The sequence below is a fragment of the Ranitomeya imitator genome, chromosome 2, assembly GCF_032444005.1.
Source record: "Ranitomeya imitator isolate aRanImi1 chromosome 2, aRanImi1.pri, whole genome shotgun sequence".
Classification (NCBI taxonomy): domain Eukaryota; kingdom Metazoa; phylum Chordata; class Amphibia; order Anura; family Dendrobatidae; genus Ranitomeya; species Ranitomeya imitator.
This window is the reverse complement of record NC_091283.1, coordinates 168,809,337-168,836,862: the sequence shown is the minus strand read 5'-3', so window position 1 is coordinate 168,836,862 and position 27,526 is coordinate 168,809,337. Positions and strand designations below refer to the sequence as shown.

At 46.5% G+C, this 27,526-nt stretch overlaps 2 protein-coding genes across 3 annotated transcripts; one reads left to right on the top strand and one right to left on the bottom strand.

The window, feature by feature from the left end:
• The first annotated feature begins 9 nt into the window (after positions 1-9).
• IMP4 (IMP U3 small nucleolar ribonucleoprotein 4) lies at positions 10-16,247 on the top strand. Its single transcript, XM_069747909.1, has 9 exons — positions 10-133; positions 1,695-1,803; positions 1,891-1,974; positions 2,377-2,486; positions 2,743-2,875; positions 10,147-10,301; positions 10,389-10,483; positions 10,565-10,638; positions 16,070-16,247. The coding sequence occupies exons 1-9, from the start codon at positions 131-133 to the stop codon at positions 16,180-16,182; spliced, it is 876 nt and encodes a 291-aa protein (XP_069604010.1). The 5' UTR covers positions 10-130; the 3' UTR covers positions 16,183-16,247.
• Positions 16,248-25,761, bottom strand: LOC138662370 (tubulin alpha chain, testis-specific). Of its 2 annotated transcripts, none has more exons than XM_069747907.1 (6): positions 25,591-25,761; positions 21,768-21,954; positions 20,143-20,365; positions 19,007-19,155; positions 17,690-18,370; positions 16,248-16,653 (listed from the first exon to the last, which is right to left on the bottom strand). In XM_069747907.1, the coding sequence occupies exons 2-6, from the start codon at positions 21,768-21,770 to the stop codon at positions 16,357-16,359; spliced, it is 1,353 nt and encodes a 450-aa protein (XP_069604008.1). In that variant the 5' UTR covers positions 21,771-21,954; positions 25,591-25,761; the 3' UTR covers positions 16,248-16,356. The 2 variants fall into 2 exon arrangements, with proteins under 2 accessions (XP_069604008.1, XP_069604009.1); XM_069747908.1 differs by having other exon boundaries at positions 21,768-22,142; positions 25,591-25,676.
• Between the last annotated feature and the right edge of the window lie 1,765 nt (positions 25,762-27,526).

The following is a 27,526-nucleotide window of genomic DNA, read 5'->3' as shown; positions in this document are numbered from 1 at the left end:
TATGAGTCACTTCCGGATATCATGCGGCGCCATGTTTACTGAGGGCAGCTGATCTCTGGCTGGGGATTGGCGGCAGACCGGGAAGTTGTAGTGATTGTTCCCACGTGTGAGAGTCAGACCGGCCGCGACCATGGTGAGTAGATCTGCAGTGGGGTAACGGGCCGTGCATAGAGGGCGGTGGGGTAACGGGCCGTGCATAGAGGGCGGTGGGGTGACGGGCCGTGCATAGAGGGCGGTGGGGTGACGGGCCGTGCCTAGAGGGCGGTGGGGTAACGGGCCGTGCATAGAGGGCGGTGGGGTAACGGGCCGTGCATAGAGGGCGGTGGGGTAACGGGCCGTGCATAGAGGGCGGTGGGGTAACGGGCCGTGCATAGAGGGCGGTGGGGTAACGGGCCGTGCATAGAGGGCGGTGGGGTAACGGGCCGTGCATACAGGGCGGTGGGGTGACGGGCCGTGCATAGAGGGCGGTGGGGTAACGGGCCGTGCCTAGAGGGCGGTGGGGTAACGGGCCGTGCATAGAGGGCGGTGGGGTAACGGGCCGTGCATAGAGGGCGGTGGGGTAACGGGCCGTGCATAGAGGGCGGTGGGGTGACGGGCCGTGCATAGAGGGCGGTGGGGTAACGGACCGTGCATAGAGGGCGGTGGGGTGACGGGCCGTGCATAGAGGGCGGTGGGGTGACGGGCCGTGCATAGAGGGCGGTGGGGTAACGGGCCGTGCATAGAGGGCGGTGGGGTGACGGGCCGTGCATAGAGGGCGGTGGGGTAACGGGCCGTGCATAGAGGGCGGTGGGGTGACGGGCCGTGCATAGAGGGCGGTGGGGTAACGGGCCGTGCCTAGAGGGCGGTGGGTGCGCGGCCTCCGGGTGCTTTTCCCCTGTACCTCGTGTTATAGAGAGGGAGCACAGCTGGCCACAGCACAGGTCGGGCAGCTCCCTTTACCTATCTGTCCCTTCTCTGATGAGAGCATTTCACTAAACAGATGACCTCCATAGTCACACTCCTAGTATTTGGGGCCCTATTGTGAAATTCTGGATTGGAGCCCCCTGGCTACCATTAACCCATTGGGCCCAGTGTGGAATGACAATTCGCCACCCCTCGTGTAACCAAATGTGGGGTCACTGGTCACCTCGGCATCTAAGTAAACTGTGCTTGCTCCAGTCTCCGCGGTTAGGGAGATGTGTGTGGTGTGAACCGTCACCCGCGGAGGATGGAGCGGGGTCCGTGCCTGTGTCATACAGATGGCCCCACGGCTGCTGTACATGTATGACGCGTGTCGGGGGAGGCTGCGCTGTATCAGATGCCCTACTGCCATTGGTGGTACTCCACTACCCGGGATCTCCATAGTTGCTTCTCACACTGGCTGACAGCAGGCACGGACCCAGTGAGATCTTCAGATGCTTTATTAAAGGGGTGTTAGAAGGAATATGGATGGAGCGGTGGTCGAGCATGGTCCTCTCTGGCCGATGCAAAGTTGGTAGGCCTGCGGGGACCAGCCGAGCGCAGTGCTCCATTCACAGTGATCCATATATTATCCCTGTGTCAGGCAGGGCTTCCACTTTGTAGCGTTGTGTAATCGCCCCCACATGGCGCAGTACAGAGACCCCTCCGTGCACAGGGATTGAGCTATATATGTCCATGGCCTCTACACATCAGGGATCGGGGGCTCCCAGTGACTAATCCTCTATTGTCTGTAGCTGCGCAGGGAGGCTCGTCTACGCAGGGAATACCTCTACAGGAAAGCCCAGGAGGCCAAACAGCACAGCATAGAAGACAAGAAGCAGCGGTTAAAGCGAGCGCTCGAAGGTAAGTGCCATGACAGCAGATATCAGATGACCCCCAAACATGCTGGATACAGACACTGACCCCCCATCCCTTTGTCTATATCCACAGAAAACAGGCTTATCCCCACAGAGATCCGCAGAGAAGCCCTCACTCTTCAGAAGCAACTCGAATTTGATGATGAAGGAGGTGAAGGTAAGAATGGGGGACTACAAGACCCAGCATGATCTGGAATATACACACCTGTGTCATGCCTGGTCGTTGCACTACAAGTGTCAGTGGTGCCTGATGGAAACCAGGGTTTTTATATGAAAACAAAATAAAGTTCTTGCTATGGGTAATGCAAAGTAAATCCAAACGGTCTCACTGACTTGGTTTCACAGGCACTTCAGTCTCTAGCATAGACTGTCCACCATGAACTGTCTTTCTCCAGCTCCAACACAGTCTGCCGAGCCAACCCAACTACCTGTTAAACCCGGACTTGAGTATGGGAGCCACCTTTCCCACCAGGCTCTTCTGGTCGCTCCTAAATCCAGACTATATATTATACCAGAAATAGGGTATCCGTTCAGTTTACTGTTTTGTTGCCCCTCACAGGAGTGTCCTCGCACGTGGATGATGAGTATAAGTGGGCCGGTGTGGAAGATCCGAAGGTCATGATCACAACATCAAGGGACCCAAGTTCACGACTGAAAATGTTTGCCAAGGTATTGGCACAGGGCAGGTTTCCCCAACTTGTGGTAACAGGGTACAACTCACAAACTAAAAATTAGTACTGTAACCCAATCAGGCCGGTATCCATGGGTCATATGTGTCCAAACTATAAGGACATAACATAGCGAGACGTGACCCCAATAACTAATAGAATCCAATAAGGTGTACACAAAAGACTACAACTCCTAGTATGTCGTTAGTGAGAGGATGAGGCTGTAGCTTGTGATGTGATCTCATACTCTTGTTTAGGAGTTGAAGTTGGTGTTCCCCAACGCTCAGCGTATGAACAGAGGAAAGCACGAGATGGGAGCGCTGGTCCGGGCCTGCAAAGCCAATGACGTCACGGACCTTGTCATCGTCCACGAGCACAGAGGCATGCCGGGTAAGTGAAAAGATCCCTGTTGTGCTTTATAAGACCCCTATATCCCGAGCTTATAAAGTATCATTGCGGATATCGGTCACATATAGATGTATTGGATTCTGATGGTTCTCAGCACTGGGAGGGATGATGAGGGTTATTATGTCGGCCTGAAATGTGAATAGTTCAGGAGTTGGGATAATCTGCCTCTAATGAACTGCTCCTTACCCTCATCTCACAGGGAGAGAACGGATCACGTACACACGTGGTCAAAATTGTTGGTACCTTTCGTTTAATGACAGAAAAACGCACAAAGGTCACAGAAATAACTTTAATCTGACAAAAGTAATAAATAAAAGATCTATGAAAATGAACAAATGAAAGTCAGCATTGCTTTTCAGCCATGCTTCCACAGAATTAAAAAAAAAATAAACCTCATGAAATAGGCCTGGATAGAAATGATGGTATCCCTGAAAATAATGTGACAAAGGGGACATGTTACATTGCCGTGTGTCCACTAACTATCATCACAGGTGTCTACAATCCTGGAATCAGTGAGTGGCCGGTATACAGGTCCTTCTCAAAAAATTAGCATATAGTGTTAAATTTCATTATTACCCGTAATGATTACAATTAAACTTTCATATATTATAGATTCATTATCCACCAACTGAAATTTGTCAGGTCTTTTATTGTTTTAATACTGATGATTTTGGCATACAACTCCTGATAACCCAAAAAACCTGTCTCAATAAATTAGCATATCAAGAAAAGGTTCTCTAAACGACCTATTACCCTAATCTTCTGAATCAACTAATTAACTCTAAACACATGCAAAAGATACCTGAGGCTTTTATAAACTCCCTGCCTGGTTCATTACTCAAAACCCCCATCATGGGTAAGACTAGCGACCTGACAGATGTCAAGAAGGCCATCATTGACACCCTCAAGCAAGAGGGTAAAGGCCCCTTCACATTAAGCGACGCTGCAGCGATACCGACAACGATCCGGATCGCTGCAGCGTCGCTGTTTGGTCGCTGGAGAGCTGTCACACAGACAGCTCTCCAGCGACCAACGATGCCGGTAACCAGGGTAAACATCGGGTAACTAAGCGCAGGGCCGCGCTTAGTAACCCAATGTTTACCCTGGATACCATGCTAAAAGTTAAAAAAAACAAACACTAGATACTTACCTACCGCTGTCTGTCCTCCAGCGCTGCGCTCTGCTTCTCTGCTCTCCTCCTGTACTGGCTGTGAGCCGGAAAGCAGAGCGGTGACGTCACCGCTCTGCTTTCCGGCTCACAGACAGTACAGGAGGAGTGCAGAGCACAGCGCTGGAGGACAGACAGCGTTAGGTAAGTATGTAGTGTTTGTTTTTTTTAACTTTTAGCATGGTATCCAGGGTAAACATCGGGTTACTAAGCGCAGCCCTGCGCTTAGTTACCCGATGTTTACCATGGTTACCAGTGAAGACATCGCTGGATCGGTGTCACACACGCCGATCCAGCGATGTCTCCAGGGAGTCCAGCGACGAAATAAAGTTCTGGACTTTATTCAGCGACCAACGATCTCCCAGCAGGGGCCTGATCGTTGGTCGCTGTCACACAGAACGATTTCATTAACGATATCGTTGCTACGTCACAAATAGCAACGATATCGTTAACAATATCGTTATGTGTGAAGGTACCTTAAGACCCAGAAAGAAATTTCTCAACAAATAGGCTGTTCCCAGAGTGCTGTATCAAGGCACCTCAATGGTAAGTCTGTTGGAAGGAAACAATGTGGCAGAAAACGCTGTACAACGAGAAGAGGAGACCGGACCCTGAGGAAGATTGTGGAGAAGGACTGATTCCAGACCTTGGGGAACCTGAGGAAGCAGTGGACTGAGTCTGGTGTGGAAACATCCAGAGCCACCGTGCACAGGCGTGTGCAGGAAATGGGCTACAGGTGCCGCATTCCCCAGGTAAAGCCACTTTTGAACCATAAACAGCGGCAGAGGCGCCTGACCTGGGCTACAGAGAAGCAGCACTGGACTGTTGCTAAGTGGTCCCAAGTACTTTTTTCTGATGAAAGCGAATTTTGCATGTCATTCGGAAATCAAGGTGCCAGAGTCTGGAGGAAGACTGGGGTGAAGGAAATGCCAAAATGCCTGAAGTCCAGTGTCAAGTACCCACAGTCAGTGATGGTGTGGGGTGCCATATCAGCTGCTGGTGTTGGTCCACTGTGTTTCATCAAGGGCAGGGTCAATGCAGCTAGCTATCAGGAGATTTTGGAGCACTTCATGCTTCCATCGGCTGAAATGCTTTATGGAGATGAAGATTTCATTTTTCAGCACGACCTGGCACCTGCTCACAGTGCCAAAACCACTGGTAAATGGTTTACTGACCATGGTATTACTGTGCTCAATTGGCCTGCCAACTCTCCTGACCTGAACCCCATAGAGAATCTGGGATATTGTGAAGAGAAAGTTGAGAGACGCAAGACCCAACACTCTGGATGAGCTTAAGGCCGCTATTGAAGCATCCTGGGCCTCCATAACATCTCAGCAGTGTCACAGGCTGATTGCCTCCATGCCACGCCGCATTGAAGCAGTCATTTCTGCCAAAGGATTCCCGACCAAGTATTGAGTGCATAACTGAACATTATTATTTGTTGGTTTTTTTGGTTTGTTATTAAAAAACACTTTTATTTGATTGGATGGGTGAAATATGCTAATTTATTGAGACAGGTTTTTTGGGTTATCAGGAGTTGTATGCCAAAATCATCAGTATTAAAACAATAAAAGACCTGACAAATTTCAGTTGGTGGATAATGAATCTATAATATATGAAAGTTTAATTGTAATCATTACATTATGGTAAATAATGAAATTTAACACTATATGCTAATTTTTTGAGAAGGACCTGTATAGGGCTACAGATACTCACTGTGCTGTTTGGTGACATGGTGGGTATCACACTCAACATGGACCAGAGGAAGCGAAGGAAAGAGTTGTCTCAGGAGATTAGAAAGAAAATTCTAGACAAACATGTTAAAGGTAAAAGTTATAAGACCATCTCCAGGCAGCTTGATGTTCCTGTGACTACAGTTGCACATATTATTCAGAAATGTAAGATCCACGGGACTGAAGCCGACCTCCCTGGACGTGGCCGCAGGAGGAAAATTGATGACAAATCAAAGAGACGGATAATACGAATGGTAACAGAAGAGCACAGAAAAACTGCTAACAGATTAAAGGTGAACTTCAAGCTCAAGGAACATCAGTGTCAGATCGCACCATCCGTCCCTGTATGAGCCAAAGTGGACTTCATGGGAGACGACCAAGGAGGACACCATTGTTTAAAAAAAAAAATCATAAGAAATCCAGAATGGAATGACAAGCCACAGATCTTCTGGGAGAATGTTCTATGGACAGATGGGACAAAAATGGAACTTTTTTGGCAAGGCACATCAGCTCTATGTTCACGGAAAAATGAAGCATATCAAGAAAAGAACACTGTCCCTACTGTGAAACATGGAGGAAGTTATGTTATGTTCTGGGGCTGCTTTGCTGCATATGACACAGGGTGTCTAGAATCTATGCAGGGTACAATGAAATCTCAAGACTATCAAGTGATTCTAGAGAAACGTGCTGCACAGTGTCTGAAAGCTTGGTCTCAGTCGCAGGTCATGGGTCTTGCAACAAGATATTGACCCAAGACACACAGCTAAAAACACCCAAGAATGGCAAAGAAGAAAACATTGGACTGTTCTGAAGTGGCCTTCTATGAGCCCTGACCTGAATCCTATTGAGCAGTTTTGGAAAGAGCTGAAACATGTCATCTGGAAAAGGCAACCTTCAAACACGAGACAACTGGAGCAATTTGCTCTTGAGGAGTGGGACAAAATACCTGTAGAGCGGTGCAGAAGTCTCACTGACAGTTACAGGAATTGTTTGATTGTAGTGATTGCCTCAAAAGGTTGTGCAACAAAATATTAAGTTAACCCCTTTAACCCCAAGGGTGGTTTGCACGTTAATGACCGGGCCAATTTTTACAATTCTGACCACTGTCCCTTTATGAGGTTATAACTCTGGAACGCTTCAACGGATCCCAGTGATTCTGACATTGTTTTCTCGTGACATATTGTACTTCATGATAGTGGTAAAATTTCTTTGATATTACCTGCGTTTATTTGTGAAAAAAACAGAAATTTGGCGAAAATTTTAAAAATTTTGCAATTTTCCAACTTTGAATTTTTATGCAATTAAATCACAGGGATGTCTCACAAAAAATTACTTAATAAGTAACATCACAGATCGCTGATCTGACAGTTTGCACAGCACTCTCAGATCACCGACCTGTCTGAGAGCACTGCAGGCTTCACAGTGCCTGCTCTGATCAGGCGCTTGGTAAGCCACCTCCCTCCCTGCAGGACCCGGATGCCGCGGCCATCTTGGATCCGGGCCTAGAGTAGGGAGGGAGGTAAGGAGACCCTCGCAGCAACGTGATCACATCGTGTTGCTGCGGGGGTCTCAGGGAAGCCCGCAGGGAGCCCCCTCCCTGCGCAATGCTTCCCTGTACCGCCGGCACACCGCGATCATGTTTGATCGCGGTGTGGCGGTCCGTGACCGCTCCTGGCACATAGTGCCGGATGTCAGCTGCGATAGGCAGCTGACACTCAGCCGCGCAAACCCCCCCCCCCCCCCCCCGTGAGCGCAGCCGATCACCCTGGACGTACTATTCCGTCCTTTGGAATTTAGGACCACCCCACATGGATGGAATAGTACGTCCGATGGCAGAAAGGGGTTAAGGGTAACATCACTTCTGTCCAGGCCTTCTTCATGAATTTTATTTTGTTTAAATTCTGTGGAGGCATGGTTGAAAAGCAATGTCTGACTTTCATGTGTTCATTTTCATAGATCTTTTATTCATTACTTTAGTCTAATTCAAGTTATTTCTGTGATCATTGTGGGATTTTCTGTCATTAAACGAGGTGTACCAACAATTTTGACCACGTGTGTATATTGTATGAAGGGCCATACACGATGAAGGGTTTTAACAGTCTGATGTCTCAATCATTCCAGGATCTCCTGCTCTTCATCCTGTATGGTCCCTTATACAATTTTTGTTTCTTTTTTCTTTTCTTTCTTCCCCGTTCTTTTCTCTTGTTTTTTATCATCACTTATATTATTCATGTTTTTTGTACACAATTATGCATTATTATTGGTTATCTGCCTGTGTGGTAGTCCTTGATTATGTCTTGTTCCCTTTTTATAATTGAATTATAAATGTTCTCTTTCATATGCACTGTCACTTTAAAATACGTTAGGGTATTCGCCATTTTATGCTACTCTTGGATGCGGAGAGTTTAGTGGCGGTATTATGACAAGGTTCAGTTCCCATTATGGGTGACACAATATTTTTTTTCCATCTAGTCTCCTCTCCTGCGTTACAGGCAATAACACACTGCTTAATACTTGCCCTGGTTTGTGCCCACATTTAATATAGTGTTTGTAGCATTGGACATGAAGTGATCTGTGCGCATGTTTACCATCTCTCACGTACTGGACCATTGCTGGTGGCACCCTAGGATGAAGCGTGCAGGTCATCGAGGAGTTCCCCGTGAGCCACGCTGTCATGGGCGCTCGGATGTGATGTAATTCCCGGCGTGATTGATGGGACACGTACCGTTATACCTGGATCACCTGCGCGCACATCCACGCTAGGGTAGATCTAAGACACACTTCTAAGTATGGCCCAATGCAGAAGCCAATGCGAAACGCGTGTTGTGGCTATCCACGTGGTGTCTTTCCTGGGCAACTATGGGTAAGAGCAAGACATGATCATGTGTATGATTGTAGGATGATTTATGGTTCAGAACTGTACACGGTATTATACAGGCCCCTATATTTGGGCAGATACGTGGCTATCACTTCCTTTGCATCCCTGCACATATAGTGGCACTAGCACTTTATAACAAATTACTATATGCTTCTTGTGATTGCTCCTCCCGCCCCTTTACTACTCCTTGACAGAGACCCATGTTATTCTACCCAACTCTCACTATATTTATGGCTTTGTTTTGATACGTTTTTATCTTTCATGTGCCTTTGTATTTAATAAAGATATATATTGGCATCTGATTTTGGACTCCTACCCCATGTTCCCTGTATCTAATCCAGTAGGAGTGTACTTCTGAGCCTGTGCTAGGTCCAAAGTAATATAGGCATATGACCTTATTTGACATGTTACGTATGTCATAATGTATTCTGTGTTGAGGATATTGTGTCATTCTCCAGACCAGAGCAGCTATTTAGAGCATAATGTGTTGTGGAGGACCTGTCACACTTCTACATTATGCAGGTAGCTTATTATTTTTACATAAAACCAGTGTAATACTTAGGGTTTCCTCTAGGTGCTGCTGCTGCTGGGCTCTCCTGCAGATTTTAGGTCATCACTTAATTAAGTGCTACAGAATATGTTGGCACTCTATAATTATTAGCAGAGTTTATCATAATATCCCTTTTTTGTGGTTTTCAGAAACCTAAGTGGTGTGTTAAACTCATCCAGAATTAAAGGGAACCTGTCATCTGATTTATGCTGCTCAAATCACGGGCAACATGAATCAGTCTGGTGGCATCACTGCAGCTGTATGTGTTACAGCAAAAACACTATGAAAAGCAGGTCAGGGACCATGCATCTCTGGGGACTAATCTGACACTTCTCCCTGCCCCTGATCCTCATGGCAAAAAGGTCTCTACCATTCTGTGGGGGCAGGGAGAATCCGCCAGTCCAGTCAGTCTGTGGTCGTCTTTCTAGGCTAAGTTCACACTGGGCATTTTTGCAGCGGTTTTTTTTCTGCAGTAAAACCTGAGTGCTTGGCAGGAAAGAAGCTGCAGCAAAAATCCAGATTTGCTGCATTTTTTTCATTCAATTCGTGAAAACACTGATAGAAGTGACATGCTTCATGTCCAAGAAAACAAGCAAAGCACTAAATACCGATGACAAAAAATACCAAACTGTGCATGAGATTTCTGAAATCTCATAGACATAGCTGGTACTGTCCAATGCAGCTGAAAATTAGCATTAAAAAACGCAGCATAATCGCCCAGTGTGAACTTAGCCTTAAAGCGTTTTCTCTGAAACTCTGCAGCTTTTCAGACAAGTCATACAATGCTGCAGTAAAGCCGCCACGGATTCCCGATGCGCATGAATCAGATGAGGTTGCCTTTCAGTAATTAGAGCTCTGCTGTATGTGGAGGTATTGGGCTCAGTAAATCACATGTAATTAGTGCTTGCTCATTTCTTACTTTAGATGGGCTGATCGTGTGCCATCTTCCGTTTGGGCCGACTGCATATTTCACCCTCTGTAATGTAGTAATGAGGCACGATATTCCAGACCTGGGCACAATGTCGGAGGCTTACCCACACCTTGTCTTCCACAACTTCACCTCCAGGCTTGGACAGCGGGTAAGAGGGGCTTCCTAGACCACCACATGCATCAGTCACATGCCTTTTCTAAACCTTTCTTTTCCTGCCCCCCTCTCCCCTCCCCAGGTGTCCAGTATCATGAAGTATTTATTCCCTGTGCCCAAGGATGAGAGCAGACGAGTGATAACTTTTGCAAATCAAGAGGACTACATTTCATTTAGGTATGTTATGTGGGACAGACCTGGTCAGTCAGTACCCTCTGTGCCAGGGTTCGCCTAAATAACAGCCCTTTCGTACTGCAGGCACCATGTCTACAAGAAGACAGATCATCGCAATATTGAGTTGTCTGAAGTTGGGCCGCGGTTTGAGATGAAATGTGAGTAATAATGAAAGATTCAGGTTTAATCATATATTCTCTACTCGTGAATGAGGGGGTATTCATAGCGTACATTTATCAACAGCAGTAATATACACCAGGGAGTATGTGGTTCTCCAGCTGTGAAGGCCAATGGTGAAGGCATGCTGGAAGTTGTAGTTTTACAACACCCACATTATAGACCCGCAACATGCCTGCACCCTATAAAGTGTGATAATTGTCAGTAGTAAGGTAATGGTCCATGATCAGGGTTCCACATCTTCAGGTTCCAATAAGTGCAGATTCCATAATCCCACTCGTTTTAACCCCTTCCCGACCTTTGACGCATACGCTGCGTCATGAAAGTCGGTGCCATTCCGACCCATGACGCAGCATATGCGTCATGGAAAGATCGCGTCCCTGCAGATCGGGTGAAAGGGTTAACTCCCATTTCACCCGATCTGCAGGGACAGGGGGAGTGGTAGTTTAGCCCAGGGGGGGTGGCTTCACCCCCTCGTGGCTACGATCGCTCTGATTGGCTGTTGAAAGTGAAACTGCCAATCAGAGCGATTTGTAATATTTCACCTAAAAAAATGGTGAAATATTACAATCCAGCCATGGCCGATGCTGCAATATCATCGGCCATGGCTGGACACACTAATGTGCACCCACCCCACCCCTCCGATCGCCCCCCCCAGCCCCCCGATCTGTGGTCCGCTCCCCCGTCCTCCTGCCCGCTCCAATCACACCCCCCGTGCTCCAACCAAACCCCCCCGCACTCCGATCCCCCCCCCCCCCGTGCTCCGATCCACCTGCCCGCACAGCGATCCCCCACTCCGTGCTCCGATCCACCCCCCCGTGCTCCGACGCCCCAACCCCCCCAACCCCCCCCCCCGTGCCCTGATCTCCCCCCCCCCCCCCCCCTTATACTTACCTGGCCTCCCGGGGACCGTCCATCTTCTTTCCTGGGCGCCGCCATCTTCCAAAATGGCGGGCGCATGTGCAGTGCGCCCGCCGAATCTGCCAGCCGGCAGATTCGTTCCAGAGTGAATTTTGATCACTGAGATAGGTTATATCTCAGTGATCAAAATAAAAAAAAAAAGTAAATGATCCCCCCCCCCCCCCCTTTGTCACCCCCATAGGTAGGGACAATAAAAAAATATATATATTTTTTTTTCCACTAAGGTTGGGGTAAGAACTAGGGTTAGGGGTAGGGTTAGGGTATGTGCACACGTATTCTGGTCCTCTGCGGATTTTTCCGCTGCGGATTTGATAAATCCGCAGTGCTAAACCGCTGCGGATTTACCATGTTTTTTCTGCGCATTTCAATGCGGTTTTACAACAGCGATTTTCTATTTGAGCAGTTGTAAAACCGCTGCGGAATCCGCAGAAAGAAGTGACATGCTGCGGAATGTAAACCGCTGCGTTTCCGTGCAGTTTTTCTGCAGCATGTGTACAGCGATTTTTGTTTTCCATAGGTTTGCATTGAACTGTAAACTCATGGGAAACTGCTGCGGATCCGCAGCGTTTTCCGCAGCGTGTGCACATACCTTTAGAATTAGGCTATGTGCACACGGTGCGGATTGGCCGCTGCGGATCCGCAGCAGTGTTCCATCAGGTTTACAGTACCATGTAAACATATGGAAAGCCAAATCCGCTGTGCCCATGGTGCGGAAAATACCGCACAGAAACGCTGCGTTGTATTTTCCGCAGCATGTCAGTTCTTTGTGCGGATTCCGCAGCGTTTTACACCTGTTCCTCAATAGGAATCCGCAGGTGAAATCCGGACAAAAAACACTGGAAATCCGCGGTAAATCCGCAGGTAAAACGCAGTGCCTTTTACCCGCGGATTTTTCAAAAATGGTACTGAAAAATCTCACACGAATCCGCAACGTGGGCATATAGCCTTAGGGTTAGGGTTGGAATTAGGGTTGTGGTTAGGGGTGTGTTGGGGTTACGGGTGTGTTGGGGTTAGGGTTGTGAATAGGGTTACGGCTACAGTTGGGATAAGGGTTAGGGGTGTGTTGGAGTTAGAATTGAGGGGTTTCCACTGTTTAGGCACATCAGGGGGTCTCCAAACGCAACATGGCGCCACCATTGATTCCAGCCAATCTTGTATTCAAAAAGTCAAATGGGGCTCCCTCAATTCCGAGCCCCGACGTGTGCCCAAACAGTGGTTTACCCCCACATATAGGATACCAGCATACTCAGGACAAACTGTGCAACAATTACTGGGGTCCAATTTCTCCTGTTACCCTTGTGAAAATAAAGAAATGCTTGCTAAAACATAATTTTTGAGGAAAGAAAAATGATTTTTTATTTTCACGGCTCTGCGTTGTAAACGTCTGTGAAGCACTTGGGGGTTCAAAGTGCTCACCACATATCTAGATAAGTTCCTTGGGGGGTCTAGTTTCTAAAATGGGGTCACTTGTGGGGGGTTTCTACTGTTTAGGCACACCAGGGGCTCTGCAAACGCAATGTGACGCCCGCAGACCATTCCATCAAAGTCTGCATTTCAAAAGTCACTACTTCCCTTCTGAGCCCCGACGTGTGCCCAAACAGTGGTTTACCCCCACACATGGGGTATCGGCGTACTCAGGAGAAACTGGACAACAACTTTTGGGGTCCAATTTCTCCTGTTACCCTTGGGAAAATTAAAAAATTCTGGGCTAAATAATTATTTTTGAGGAAAGAAAACGTATTTATTATTTTCACGGCTCTGCATTATAAACTTCTGTGAAGCACTTGGGGGTTCAAAGTGCTCACCACACATCTAGATAAGTTCCTTTCGGGGTCTAGTTTCCAAAATGGGGTCACTTGTGGGGGGTTTCTACTGTTAAGCCACATCAGGGGCTCTGCAAACGCAACGTGACGCCCACAGAGCATTCCATCAAAGTCTGCATTTCAAAACGTCACTACTTCACTTCCGAGCCTCGGCATGTGCCCAAACAGTGGTTTACCCCCACATATGGGGTATCAGCGTACTCAGGAGAAACTGGACAACAACTTTTGGGGTCAAATTTCTCCTGTTACCCTTTGTAAAATAAAAAATTGCAGGCTAAAAGATCATTTTTGAGAAAATAATTTTTTTTTTATTTTCATGGCTCTGCGTTATAAACTTCTGTGAAGCACTTGGGGGTTCAAAGTCCTCACCACACATCTAGATTAGTTCCTTTGGGGGTCTAGTTTCCAAAATGGGGTCATTTCTGGGGGATCTCCAATGTTTAGGCACACAGGGGCTCTCCAAACGTGACATGGTGTCCGCTAATGATTGGAGCTAATTTTCCATTTAAAAAGCCAAATGGCGTGCCATCCCTTCCGAGCCCTGCCGTGCGCCCAGACAGTGGTTTACCCCCACATATGGGGTATCAGCGTACTCAGGACAAACTGGACAACAATATTTGGGGTCCAATTTCTCCTATTATCCTTGGCAAAATAGGAAATTCCAGGCTAAAAAATCATTTTTGAGTAAAGAAAAATTAATTTTTATTTTCATGGCTCTGCGTTATAAACTTCTGTGAAGCACCTGGGGGTTTAAAGTGCTCAATATGCATCTAGATAAGTTCCTTGGGGGGGTCTAGTTTCCAAAATGGGGTCACTTGTGGGGGAGCTCCAATGCATAGGCACACAGGGGCTCTCCAAACGCGACATGGTGTCCGCTAACAATTGGAGCTAATTTTCCATTCAAAAAGTCAAAAGGCGCGCCTTCCCTTCCGAGCCCTGCCGTGTGCCCAAACAGTGGTTTACCCCCACATATGAGGTATCGGCGTACTCGGGAGAAATTGCCCAACAAATTTTATGATCCATTTTATCCTACTGCCCATGTGAAAATGAAAAAATTGAGGCGAAAAGAATTTTTTTGTGAAAAAAAAGTACTTTTTCATTTTTACGGATCAATTTGTGAAGCACCTGAGGGTTTAAAGTGCTCACTATGCATCTAGATAAGTTCCTTGGGGGGTCTAGTTTCCAAAATGGGGTCACTTGTGGGGGAGCTCCAATTTTTAGGCACACGGGGGCTCTCCAAACGTGACATGGTGTCTGCTAAAGAGTGGAGCCAATTTTTGATTCAAAAAGTCAAATGGCGCTCCTTCCCTTCCAAGCCCTGCCGTGCGCCCAAACAGTAGTTTACCCCCACATATGAGGTATCGGCGTACTCAGGACAAATTGGACAACAACTTTCGTGGTTCAGTTTCTCCTTTTACCATTGGGAAAATAAAAAAATTGTTGCTAAAAGATAATTTTTGTGACTAAAAAGTTAAATGTTCATTTTTTCCTTCCATGTTGCTTCTGCTGCTGTGAAGCACCTGAAGGGTTAATAAACTTCTTGAATGTGGTTTTGAGTACCTTGAGGGGTGCAGTTTTTAGAATGGTGTCACTTTTGGGTATTTTCAGCCATATAGACCCCTCAAACTGACTTCAAATGTGAGGTGGTCCCTAAAAAAAATGGTTTTGTAAATTTCGTTGTAAAAATGACAAATCACTGGTCAAATTTTAACCCTTATAACTTCCTAACAAAAAAAAATTTTGTTTCCAAAATTGTGCTGATGTAAAGTAAACATGTGGGAAATGTTATTTATTAACTATTTTGTGTCACATAACTCTCTGGTTTAACAGAATAAAAATTCAAAATGTGAAAATTGCGAAATTTTCAAAATTTTCGCCAAATTTCTGTTTTTATCACAAATAACCGCAGAATTTATTGACCTAAATTTACCACTAACATGAAGCCCAATATGTCACGAAAAAACAATCTCAGAACCGCTAGGATCCGTTGAAGCGTTCCTGAGTTATTACCTCATAAAGGGACACTGGTCAGAATTGCAAAAAACGGCAAGGTCTTTAAGGTCAAAATAGGCTGGGTCATGAAGGGGTTAATGGTGGTGACATCAATATAGCTCTGAGCTCTTGGAAGGTGATCAGTTGCTTTTTTTTTATCTCATAGATGCCCCTCTATCACTGATTTCTGGCCCACAATAGCATTCTCAGTTGCACATACAGGACAAGATTCACCAATTGCTTGGGGGGGGGGGGTGTTTCAGGAAGTCCCTTTTTCTTTATTAGTGGAATCTGCTAAAATTGTTTGATCCAAATTCATCAAAATAGCGGACTACCTGGTGGGAAAAATTGCATCGTGTGCAAAATTTTTGCAAAAATGTGCGAAACTGATGTAGATAGAATCACTGCGGGGGAATTGAAGAACAGTTGCAACAAGTTTTACAACTTTTTAGAAGTTGCATTTAATGAATTTGTCTAACGTATCTGGGAAAAGCCACATTGATGTAAAAATCAGAAAACTAAACGACAACTTGATGAAAGAACAAATAATTTGATTTTAATTTGTTGCAAATCAAAGTCATTAAAGGTATGCATGCCAAAAAAACCTGTCAAATGCAATGATAAATCGGCCCAGTGTCAGTGATCCTTACTTATACCTGGCCGTTACTTTTTTCAGTGTATATGATAAAGCTGGGCACCCTGGAGAATGAGGGCACGGCAGAGGTGGAGTGGCGCTGGCATCCTTATACCAATACGGCCAAGAAGAGGAAGTATCTCAGCAATGAATAGTATCTGTGCGTTTTGTATGTTGCCTGTAAATAAAGATTTCTTTATAGAACAAGGGGAAGCCTCAATTCAGTCAACAGAACTTTTATTGCAATAATTGTAAACTGAAACCTACAGAGAACAAGTAACTAACACATCTACCAGTTCTATCACATATGACTGGTTCGTTCTATCACCTCAGTATTCCTCTCCCTCCTCAGCCTCCCCGTCAACCGAATCAATTCCCACTTCTTCATAATCCTTTTCCAGCGCTGCCAGATCTTCTCGGGCCTCTGAAAACTCTCCTTCCTCCATTCCTTCTCCCACATACCAGTGCACGAAGGCACGTTTTGCATACATGAGATCAAATTTGTGGTCCAGCCGGGCCCAGGCCTCTGCAATGGCTGTAGTATTGCTCAGCATGCACACAGCACGCTGCACTTTGGCCAGGTCTCCTCCGGGCACTACTGTGGGGGGCTGGTAGTTGATTCCGACCTGTGGAGACAGAAAGCAATGGTTCTGTAAGCTAGACTGACAGGCTTCTGTACATTGAGGAGACGCAGTTTGGCCTATTCTTCATTTATTTTTACACTTTCTAGTTTTTAAAAAGATTTGAGATTTCAATATTTATGCAAGAGGGCCAGATTAATACCTGAGCAAAGTCTCTAAGGCTATGTGCACACGTTGCGGATTTGCCTCTGGAATTTTTTGTGTGGATTCTGCATCTCTTGGCAGAAAACAAAGGTGCTGATTTGATGTTTTTTTTTTTTTTATGCGGATTTCATGCATTTTTACCCCTGCAGATTTCTATTATAGAATAGGTACAAAAACGCTGCAGATCCGCACAAAAGAAGTGACATGCTCCTTCTTTTAATCCGTAGCTTTTCCACGCGGAATTTTCCGCACCATTAGCACAGCAATTTTTTTCCCATTCATTTACATTGTACTGTAAATCACTTGCGGATCTGCAGCGTTTCTGCACAGAAAAAAACGCTGCTGATCCACAGTAAATCCACAACGTGTGCACACAGCCTAATAGCTGCTGCTTTGCACTTTTTTTCACATGCTATAAGGCAGTGACTAATTTCCCTCTGTTACAGCGGTTTTCAGGCTTACTATATTGATGATCTTTACCTAGCTAGAATATGCCATCACTTTATGATCAGTGGGGTTCAACGTTCTAAGACCCACAACGATCTTGAGACTGAAGAGAATGTAGAGCAGCAATTGGCTGAAATGTCACTGTGTAGGAATAAGTGTGGATCACATTCACTCTCAGGATCGCCGGAGGTCCCAGAAATTGGACCCCCACTAATAATGGCGGCACGTCTTCACCTAAAATCGTTGGCGAAAACCCAATTAATAAGTTCTCTGCAGGATGATATCTTTCATGATCAACCTTTACATGCAGTCCCGTCTGGTGGAGCAGATGACTGAAGAGCAAAGACTACATAGCTTCCTGTGGATATTAATAGTGTGAAAAATGTCACGTGTCTTATTTATTGCATTAACGGGGGCATTTAATACTAACCTTAAATCCTGTTGGGCACCAGTCTACAAACTGAATAGTGCGTTTTGTCTTGATGGTCGCAATGGCAGCATTGACATCTTTGGGTACTACATCACCCCTGTATAACATGCAGCATGCCATGTATTTGCCATGGCGAGGGTCACACTTTACCATCTGATTTGCTGGCTCAAAGCAGGCATTGGTTATTTCAGCCACAGACAGCTGCTCATGGTAGGCCTTCTCTGCAGAGATTACAGGAGCATACGTGACCAGTGGGAAATGGATACGTGGATATGGAACAAGGTTGGTCTGAAACTCCGTGAGATCAACATTTAAAGCCCCATCAAACCTTAGAGAGGCAGTGATGGAGGACACGATCTGCCCAATGAGACGGTTTAAATTTGTGTATGTTGGACGCTCAATGTCCAAGTTTCGGCGACAAATATCATAAATGGCCTCATTGTCCACCATAAAAGCACAATCTGAATGCTCCAGCGTTGTGTGCGTGGTTAGTATGGAGTTATATGGCTCCACCACAGCTGTTGACACTTGTGGTGCTGGATAGATGGCAAACTCAAGCTTGGACTTCTTGCCAAAATCTACAGATAGTCTCTCCATCAGAAGAGATGCAAATCCTGAACCTGTACCGCCTCCAAAACTGTGGAAAATGAGGAAACCTTGTAAGCCGGTGCACTGATCAGCCTGCAAGAAAGAAGGTAATTATTGTTCTAGCAAGGCTGACCTATTTCACACAATTGTCATTAGTAAATCTTTTCCATATGTATAAATCAGTCCATGGCCATATAGGCTGCTGTCACTTTTTACAGCTATTATGATGCCGTCGAGTTCAGCCTGGAGAGTGTGAAAGTTGTCTAAACAATGACTGGACCCTACTAATACTGTCAGCATAAAGTGTAATAAGAGAGGATGTCACTGACTAAGGCCGGAGTCACACATGCGAGAAACACGTCCGTGTCTCGCATGTGAAAAGCAAGCTCTGGCGCCGGCACTCCAGAGCGGAGCGTGTGGCCGCATAGTAACACATGGAGCCGCACGCTCCGCTCCCAAGTGCCGGCGCCAAAGCTTGCTTTTCACATGCGAGACACGGACGTGTTTCTCGCATGTGTGACTCCGGCCTAATGCAAGGATCTGCCGTCTCTGCTAGTGGCTGACGCTTACATCCATCAGCTGCCAGAGCTGGTCTGATATTGATGACCTATCCTAGGGATTTTCACGTCAGCGCAGCCCAAAATAATAGATTGACTTTTCCTTCAATTACTAAAGCAAATAATACCACATAAGTATTCAGCAGCACATTCACTTGCTATTGGCACTCACCAACTTGCGTATACGATCCAGCACTAAATCGACTATCTCTTTCCCGATGGTGTAATGTCCCCGAGCGTAATTATTGGCAGCATCTTCCTTTCCGGTGATGAGCTGTTCAGGGTGGAATAGCTGGCGATATGTGCCAGTGCGCACCTCATCTACACAGGAACACATCAGAGATAAGTAACAACCCCTAAAAGCACTAATTCCAGATGATACATGCATGATCTGAAGGTAGTGAGCAGCTCCCAGCTAATCGGTACAGCTACTTTCACACTAGCGTTTTCTGCAATCCGTCACAATGCGTCGTTTTGCAGAAAAAACGCATCCTGCAAAAGTGCTTGCAGGATGCGTTTTTTCCCCATAGACTTGCATTGACGACGCATTTGCGACGGATTGCCACACGTCGCATCCGTCGAGCAACGGATGCGTCGTGCATCTGCAGACCGTCGGGAGCAAAAAACGCTACATGTAACGTTTTTTGCTCCTGACGGACCGCTTTTTCCGACCGCGCATGCGCGGCCGGACCTCCGCCCCACCTTACAATGGGGCAGCGGATGCGCCGGAGAAATGCATCCGCTGCCTCCATTGTGCAATGCGCTAAACGCTAGCGTCGGAATCTCTCCCCGACGCATTGCGACGGGGAGATTCCGACGCTAGTGTGAAAGAAGCCTAACCCAACATAACTTCTGCTTTACTTATAGAAACGGCTCTAGCTGACAATCTGGCAAGAAACATTTCTGCTGTTATTACAGTCTAACATAGAAACTGTTAGAGCGAGTCCATGTACATAAGGCTTTGCCCAAAGGGGTGAAATCGGCAGCAAAAATCTACAGTAGAAATTCAGGTGCTGAGTGTGAATGAGATGTGTCCTTGTCCAGTAATTTCACGTGGAAATCCTCCATTAGCGCTCATTCCCACTTGCTATGAAATCGGATGAATGCAGTCCGATTAAAAAAAAAATTGGATTTAATTCGGACCGATGTTGTTCTAAAATTGTGTGTTTGTTCATCTGTGGTTTTTTTTTTTAGCTCTGATCGGACCATGCAGCATGCTGCGATTGTAATCGGAAATCGCTCGTGTGACTCCAGCCTATGTGATTATGAAGTCAGATCTGGGTGTTGCATAGAACAAGAACTACTTACCAACCACCGTGGGCTCCAGATCCACGAAGACCGCCCTGGGCACATGTTTGCCAGCTCCTGTCTCACTGAAGAATGTGTTGAATGAGTCATCTCCTCCACCAATGGTTTTATCGCTGGGCATTTGTCCATCAGGCTGAATGCCATGTTCCAGGCAGTATAACTCCCAGCATGCATTGCCAATCTGAACTCCGGCCTGGCCGACGTGGACTGAAATGCACTCGCGCTACAAGAATAACAAGAGAATGTAGTGAAGGGTGAGTTTCTGTGGAATTTATATCTTTATGTGAAATCTAGAAAACCAATATGAAACTAAAACCTGCAGTGGCCAGTGCCCGATGGCTTGGGATGGGCCAGCACCAGCGGAAATGGGCATGACCCATTCTGCCCAGGTTTCAATTTGCAATATACCCTGTACATGTACGGCAGATGTGATCCCTATGGAGACGGAGCGGAGACAGCCCCTGCGTCTAACAGCCGAGGCTAATTCTGATCAATGCAGTTTAACCTCTTATATTTTGCTGTCAATTATGACAGTAGCATTTGAAAATGACACCCATCCTACAATTTTATTGGTGGTGTTTTCAGGGCAGCTGGGGTGTCTACTTATGTCCCTGTGTCTGCCATGTTTCTTCGCCTATGGAGTCCAGTATGCTGCTAGGCTTCAAAGAAAATAGGTAATTTTACAATACCCTAAAATAATACAGTATTTTCATGTGTTGTAAAAGCAATCAAGTGATCAGAGGGGGGGGGGCTGGTATTACAGCCGGGTATTATACTGGGGCCTGATATTACTGGGGGGGCTGGTATTACAGCCTGGTATTATACTGGGGCCGGGTATTGCAGCCTGGTATAATACTGGGGCCGGGTATCACTGGGGGGGCTGGTATTACAGCCTGGTATAATACTGGGGCCGAGTATTGCAGCCTGGTATAATACTGGGGCTGGGTATTACTGGGGGGGGGGGGGGCTGGTATTACAGCCTGGTATAATACTGGGGCCGGGTATTGCAGCCTGGTATAATACTGGGGCTGGGTATTACTGGGGGGGGGGGGGGTGTGGCTGGTATTACAGCCTGGTATACTACTGGGGCCGGGTATTGCAGCCTGGTATACTACTGGGGCCGGGTATTGCAGCCTGGTATAATACTGGGGCTGGGTATTACTGGGGGGGGGGGCTGGTATTACAGCCTGGTATAATACTGGGGCCGGGTATTGCAGGGGGGGGCTGGTATTACACTTGGGCCGGGTATTGCAGGGGGGGGGGGGGGGGCTGGTATTACAGCCTGGTATAATACTGGGGCCGGGTATTACAGCCTGGTACTGGGGCCGGGTATTGCAGGGGAGCCCCGTCCATAGACCTTAGTTGGAGGCACATCCCTTTTACATTACACAGCCCTGCTCTTCATCTCCCTCCAGCCAATCACACACCGGCAGCACGAGAGGCTGACTTTCACCTCAGCGGTCACTAATGTAGCCACGCCTCCACCAATGATAGTGCGTCACCGTCATGTAGCCCTCTGCTGGCTTCAGGCCTGCACTGCACTCAGGCTATGGCTACTGCGCTCCCCTCCTGTGAGCTGAGACCGGGCTCCGCACATTGAGGAGCGGCTGGAAGCTTTCTCTTACCATAGTTATTTCCGCAGAGGAACGTACTGTCTACTGCAGGATTCTTGTTCCGCGCTGGGTGATCGGTATGGCCACTTCACTTCAAGGATCTTCCTGTCAGCACGTCGCTCCTCGCCAACTGCCGGTCTCCCGCTCACGGTCGCAGCTTATAAGACACTTGAGGTGCGCTCGAGCATATCTGCCACTGCTGATTGGATGAAATAGCAGAGCGCGAGTGAAAATACATCCAGTCAATCTTCAGTAATCGCTAGAGATAGCGCGTGCGTTCTTTGATTGGTTGCTAGGCTGCTTGGGACAGCTGTGATTGGTTGGTTGGTCATGGGACCCCACTGCGCGGGAAGTTGGCGTTTAATGGTCGTTTCAAGTAACGGCTCACTGACGTGGGAAAGGAATGGAGACAGGAGGAGAGTAGTCAGCACCAGCGTTACCTCATGTGTTACCTCACGCTCACCAGAGACCCTGCACAGCTTGTGTCTTCACATGTAATAAAATGGATTATCACATTCCCAAACAAATGATGTATATATTAGTAATAAAGCCAGAGCGATTGCTATTCTGCCGCCATTTTAGATAAAGTAACGAGCTGATAAAGCTGCCATAGTGTTTGTTAGGCTGCTTTCACACACCAGGTTTTCGCCATCAGGCTCAATCTGGCTAATTTTGAAAAAAAAAAAAAACGGAGCCGGCTAAAGAGACTTGTATTAGCGCCGGATGGCCATACGTTTTGTCCGTTTTTCGCCAGATCCGACGAATATTTGTTTTCCGGCACCTGGAAAAAACGTGCACAGTAACGTCGTTTTTGTCTGCGGCAAATCCGGCTTTTTGCTAGAATAGAAGGTGCCAAATCCGTCAAATACAAGATTCTGGTTTTTTTTAACTGAGCGTGCTCCAATTTTTATTTTTTTTTTTATCCATTTAGCTGGATCAGCTAGTCAGATCCGTAGAAAAAACGGATCCGAAGCATCAGTTTTTCACAATCTGCGACGGATCCGTTTTTTTCAACATTCGACGGATTGTGCCTGACTGCAAAAATTTGATGTGTGAAAGTAGCCGTAGCTGGTCACTTTCTCAGTAACGTCTGAACTTGGCATAAAGGGTGACGATGAGTGAAAATCTGTGGGTGCATCCACAATCTACACCACCAGGGTGTACATCTACACCCCAAATCCGGAGTCCATCCACTACAAAGTATAGTAAGGGGCCACACTGTGTGATCTGTATGGCCGTATCCATAAATAGCTATATAATGTGAAGTTACCTCATCAGGAACCCTCAGGAGATCTGATCTGGTGTAAAAGACTGGAGTACATACAAATATGGCGTATCACCCGACTCTGACTCCCGACTCTGTCTCTGACTCCCAACCCCAATCCTAATCCCAACCCTAACCCTAATCCCAACCTTAATCCCCCAACCGTAACCCTAAACCTAATCCCAACCCTAACCTTAATCCCAACTCTAACCCCAATCACAACTGTAACCCTGACTTTAGCCCCAACTCTAACCCTAACGGGAAAATTGAAATAAATACATTTTTTATGGTGCTTGAACCCTTTAGCATCGCAATCGTCATCGGTATCATTCAGTGTGAAGGGACCTTAAGGACTTACTAGTCCACTAATTGTACAATTTTATTGAGTAAATAGGGAACACTGCACTTCTATAAGAAAGGTATGTGACAAGGTTTCCTGATTTCTATAACAAATGTTAGTGGCCTTATTAATGAAAATTGCCTCAGAGTAAAACCATTTTGGTTGTCCATAGCAACCAGAGGTCAGCTTTCATATTTGAAACTTCTGAGGTAAAATGAAAGCTGACCTCTGATTGGCTCTCATGGCAACTAGAGCTGTCTGTCAGGCAGTTTCACTGTGCGAGGCCTGTTCTTCCTAATCTGCTAGTCACCTTCTAATCTAACTTTACTTTCTCACAGTCGACACCTGATAAACACTGCTGTAAAGCTGGCAGCGCTGTTCAAGCACCATGTATTTCCTTCAGGAAATGCTCATCTAGTTTCTATCTGTTGTCTATTCCATTTGCACAACAGCATGTGAAATTGATTGTCAATCAGTGTTGCTTCCTAAGTGGACATTTTGATTTCACAGAAGTTTGATTTACTTGGAGTTATATTCTGTTGTTTAAGTGTTCCCTTTATTTTGGTACCAGCCTCTTGCGTGGTACCACCATTGGAACACCGTGGCACCACACACACTGTATACACCATAAGCACAACACACACAAGCACACACTGTATCGTACGCACCACACACACACACAAACAGACACATTGTATTTGCCGTACGCAACACACACTGTATCGTACGCACCACACACTATATACGCTGTATGCACCACACACACACACTATATACGCTGTATGCACCACACACACACACTATATACGCTGTATGCACCACACTCACACACACTGTATATGCTGTACGCACCACACACGGAAAACACTAGTGATGTTTGAAAAAGACCCGCTATTGGGTCGAAACGTTACCTCAACACCCTTATGTTTTACTGTCGTGACTTCAATAAACGCTTGGTTTTGATAAGCATTTGAAAATCCAAATTTAGAGTGCGGCTGTTTTCTTCAAATATATGATTTAAGTGGTTCTACTCCAAGTTCAGCCTGCACCTGGTGTCTTTTTTTTTTCAGTGTGCACAGCATTGCTCTAAACCACACACACACACACACACACACACACACACACACACACACACACACACACACACACACACACACACACACACACACACACACACACACACACACACACACTATATGCTGTACACACACACTTTATATGCTGTACACACACACTATATGCTGTACACACACACTTTATATGCTGTACACACCACACAAACACACTGAATACGCCGTACGCACCACACACACACACGCTGTATGCACCCACACACACTGTATATGCCATACACAGCTCACACACTGTATACGCCGTCCGCACCACACACTGTATACGCTGTATGCAACACACACACACACTGTATACACCGTACGCAGCCTCTTGCATGGTACCACCAGCGGAACACCTTCGCGAACACGCTGCCACTGGGATCAGCTTAATGATTCACTGAACGCCGCCATCTTTGTACAGGAGAAGCGCATGCCAAGTTTTAATGTGACCGCCGCTAGATGGTGGCGCTCTGATTTACGCCTGTGCGAATTCAGCTCAGGCACAGTGAATCATTCGGCTGATCCTGGCAGCAGATGTGCGACGTGTCTACAGGCAGAGGAAGCCGGTCACATTAAAGGGGTTTTCCTACAAACGAAAGTTCATTTTAAAAATTGTCTGTGTCTGACCGTGTACACCGCATACCACATCTGGGCAGGTGAGGAAGCAAAACACAATACTGACATTACAGCAGGGGATCACAGAGGATTCATTTTGTCAGGTAAAATATTTCACTGACTGTTTTAAAACAATATTTTACCGCACAAAATGTATCCTCTGCAATCTCCTGCTGGTCAAAGAAGAGATGACATGAGAGGAGAAGACAGCAGATGGGGGAGAGAGAAAGCGCACAGGGGGGAGACAGCTCAAATAGGACAGCACATGAGGAGAGAACACAGAAAGGAGAGAGACAGCAGACATGGGGGATAGCACATGGGGTAGAAAGGTCAAAGAAGAGAGCACAGACAGGAGATGTCAGCACATGGGGAAAGACAGAGTGGATAGGTGGGTGAGCACATGGGGGGAGAGATTCTCAGCGCTGCAAAGCCTGCCTCCATCATGACATTACCGCCCTCCCGATGCGATAACATCGGGTCTCCATCTAGTATAAATATAATTACCTTATGTGACAGAAATATCAGCCCGGTTGGAGTTTGTCCCTCAGAGACCCACTGCCCTCAGACCTAATGGAAGGCGTCTTGTTTGTGGTTTCCAGGCAGAGATTCCTGGAGTTCAGAACAGAGGGGGATCGACAGGATGGAGCTTGTTCAATGTTCATCTGCTAACTGACCCAGAAAACCAGGCGCTTCATAAAGGAAGTGAAGCAGAACCCATGGCAGGACCCCAGCGTCCAGTCATTGCCAATGCACTCCAGCAGAGCTCTGCTGCACACAGCATGGTCTCCGTTCTTCATGTGGATCATCAGTCTGCAGTGTGAATCGGACATGAGAAATACCCCAACTAAAATAACGTGCCTGTCCTCTGTGGATAAAACTGACAGCCGAAAAATGCTGACATGTGAATGAGTCCTAATCAGATGTCTGGATTGGGGGTTTACCATGAATTTCATTCATGATGGGGTCTTCCACAATTAGAGTACTTTCTTAGTTGCTGGTGGATCTGTACCCCAGTTCTTATTCATTTTCTTTATGTAAAAGCATGTAGCATTGCAGCGCAGGATGTGAGCGTGATCGTCTCATCCACAGGTTTCCTGTCTGGTCTTGTGTCCCAGCATTGTTAATGTCACCCAGCTGATATCAGACTGCTTGTGTTGTAGTTGAGGGGCCTTCACACTTTGTGTTCTAGGTCCATTAAATCAGAGGTCCCCAACTCCAGTCCTCAAGGCCCACCAACAGGTCATGTTTTCAGGATTTCCTTTGCATTGCACAGGTGATGCAATTATTACCTGGGCAAGACTAATGAAATCCTGAAAACATGACATGTTGGTGGGCCTTGAGGACTGGAGTTGGGGACCCCTGCATTAAATGACTGCTGATCAGCTACTTGTTTGTGTTTAGACACTGGATCGGTAGTAGATGGCTCTTTGTGCATAGACTGTCATTGTTCTCGGTAGCACGTTTACACAGGACAATGTGCTGCTGAGAGCAATTCATTTTAAGCAAGCGTAAAAATCATCTTAGTGACAATCGAGCATTTTGTTAATTCGTCGGGTGATTGGAAGCCTGTTCACACAGTGGGTGATTATCGGGAAACAAGTGTTTTCTCAATTCATTTACACTGGCTGATTAAGACCCGTTTTCCTCGGACCAGTACATCAGTGATTATTATGCAAGTACATTTTTTACCAAACACAATGGTAGAAAAGAAGAAACTGGAAAAAGGCACCATACACATTACACTAATGTCTACTGAACCAATATTAGTGGGATCGGTTGACAGTGCAGTGTGTATGGGACCCTAGAAACGCATTACCGTAAGGTCAGCTGAACTCGCCAATGTTAGTGGGATCGGTTGACAGTCTAGTGTGTATGGGACCCTAGATACGCATCTCCGTAAGGTCAGCTGAACTCGCCAATATTAGTGGGATCGGTTGACAGTCCAGTGTGTATGTGACCCTAGAAAATCATTACCGTAAGGTCAGCTGAACTCGCCAATATTAGTGGGATCGGTTGACAGTCTAGTGTGTATGAGAACCTAGAAGCACATTCCACTAAGGTTGGCTGAACTCGCCAGTATCAGTGGGATCAGCCAGCAGTTTAGTCTGTATGGGACCCTAGAGAAGGATCCAGCAGGTTGGATTTGCAATGTCAGATCCTTTGTTCTCTGGGAATGAAGCCACCAAAGTCTGTCAGCAGCCCCCTTAAGGAGAACACAGGAGCAGACCAAGAGATTCTGTGTTTGGGGGATTCCGGGCCAATAGCTTTCTAATATGTGTGGGGCCCTTGCGCTCACTTTCCTGTTGTCCCGGTGGTGACTATTTCTGGGCGACTGCAGGTCTCTGTATTTCCTGCTTTGTGTGGACAGAAATGTGATCACTGCAGCCAATTACAGTCCACAATGATGACCAACATGTCTCCACTACTGATTGGCTACAGC

Bases quoted from the DNA above. Each gene is read 5' to 3' on its own strand.
- IMP4 (XM_069747909.1), top strand. The intron at 1,804-1,890 runs GTAAGTGCCATG...CTATATCCACAG, and splicing joins GTTAAAGCGAGCGCTCGAAG to AAAACAGGCTTATCCCCACA. The intron at 10,484-10,564 runs GTATGTTATGTG...TTCGTACTGCAG, and splicing joins GAGGACTACATTTCATTTAG to GCACCATGTCTACAAGAAGA.
- LOC138662370 (XM_069747907.1), bottom strand. The intron at 19,156-20,142 runs GTAAGTAGTTCT...GTTCCTGTGTAG, and splicing joins TCTGGAGCCCACGGTGGTTG to ATGAGGTGCGCACTGGCACA. The intron at 16,654-17,689 runs GTTAGTATTAAA...CTGTCTCCACAG, and splicing joins GGTGCCCAACAGGATTTAAG to GTCGGAATCAACTACCAGCC.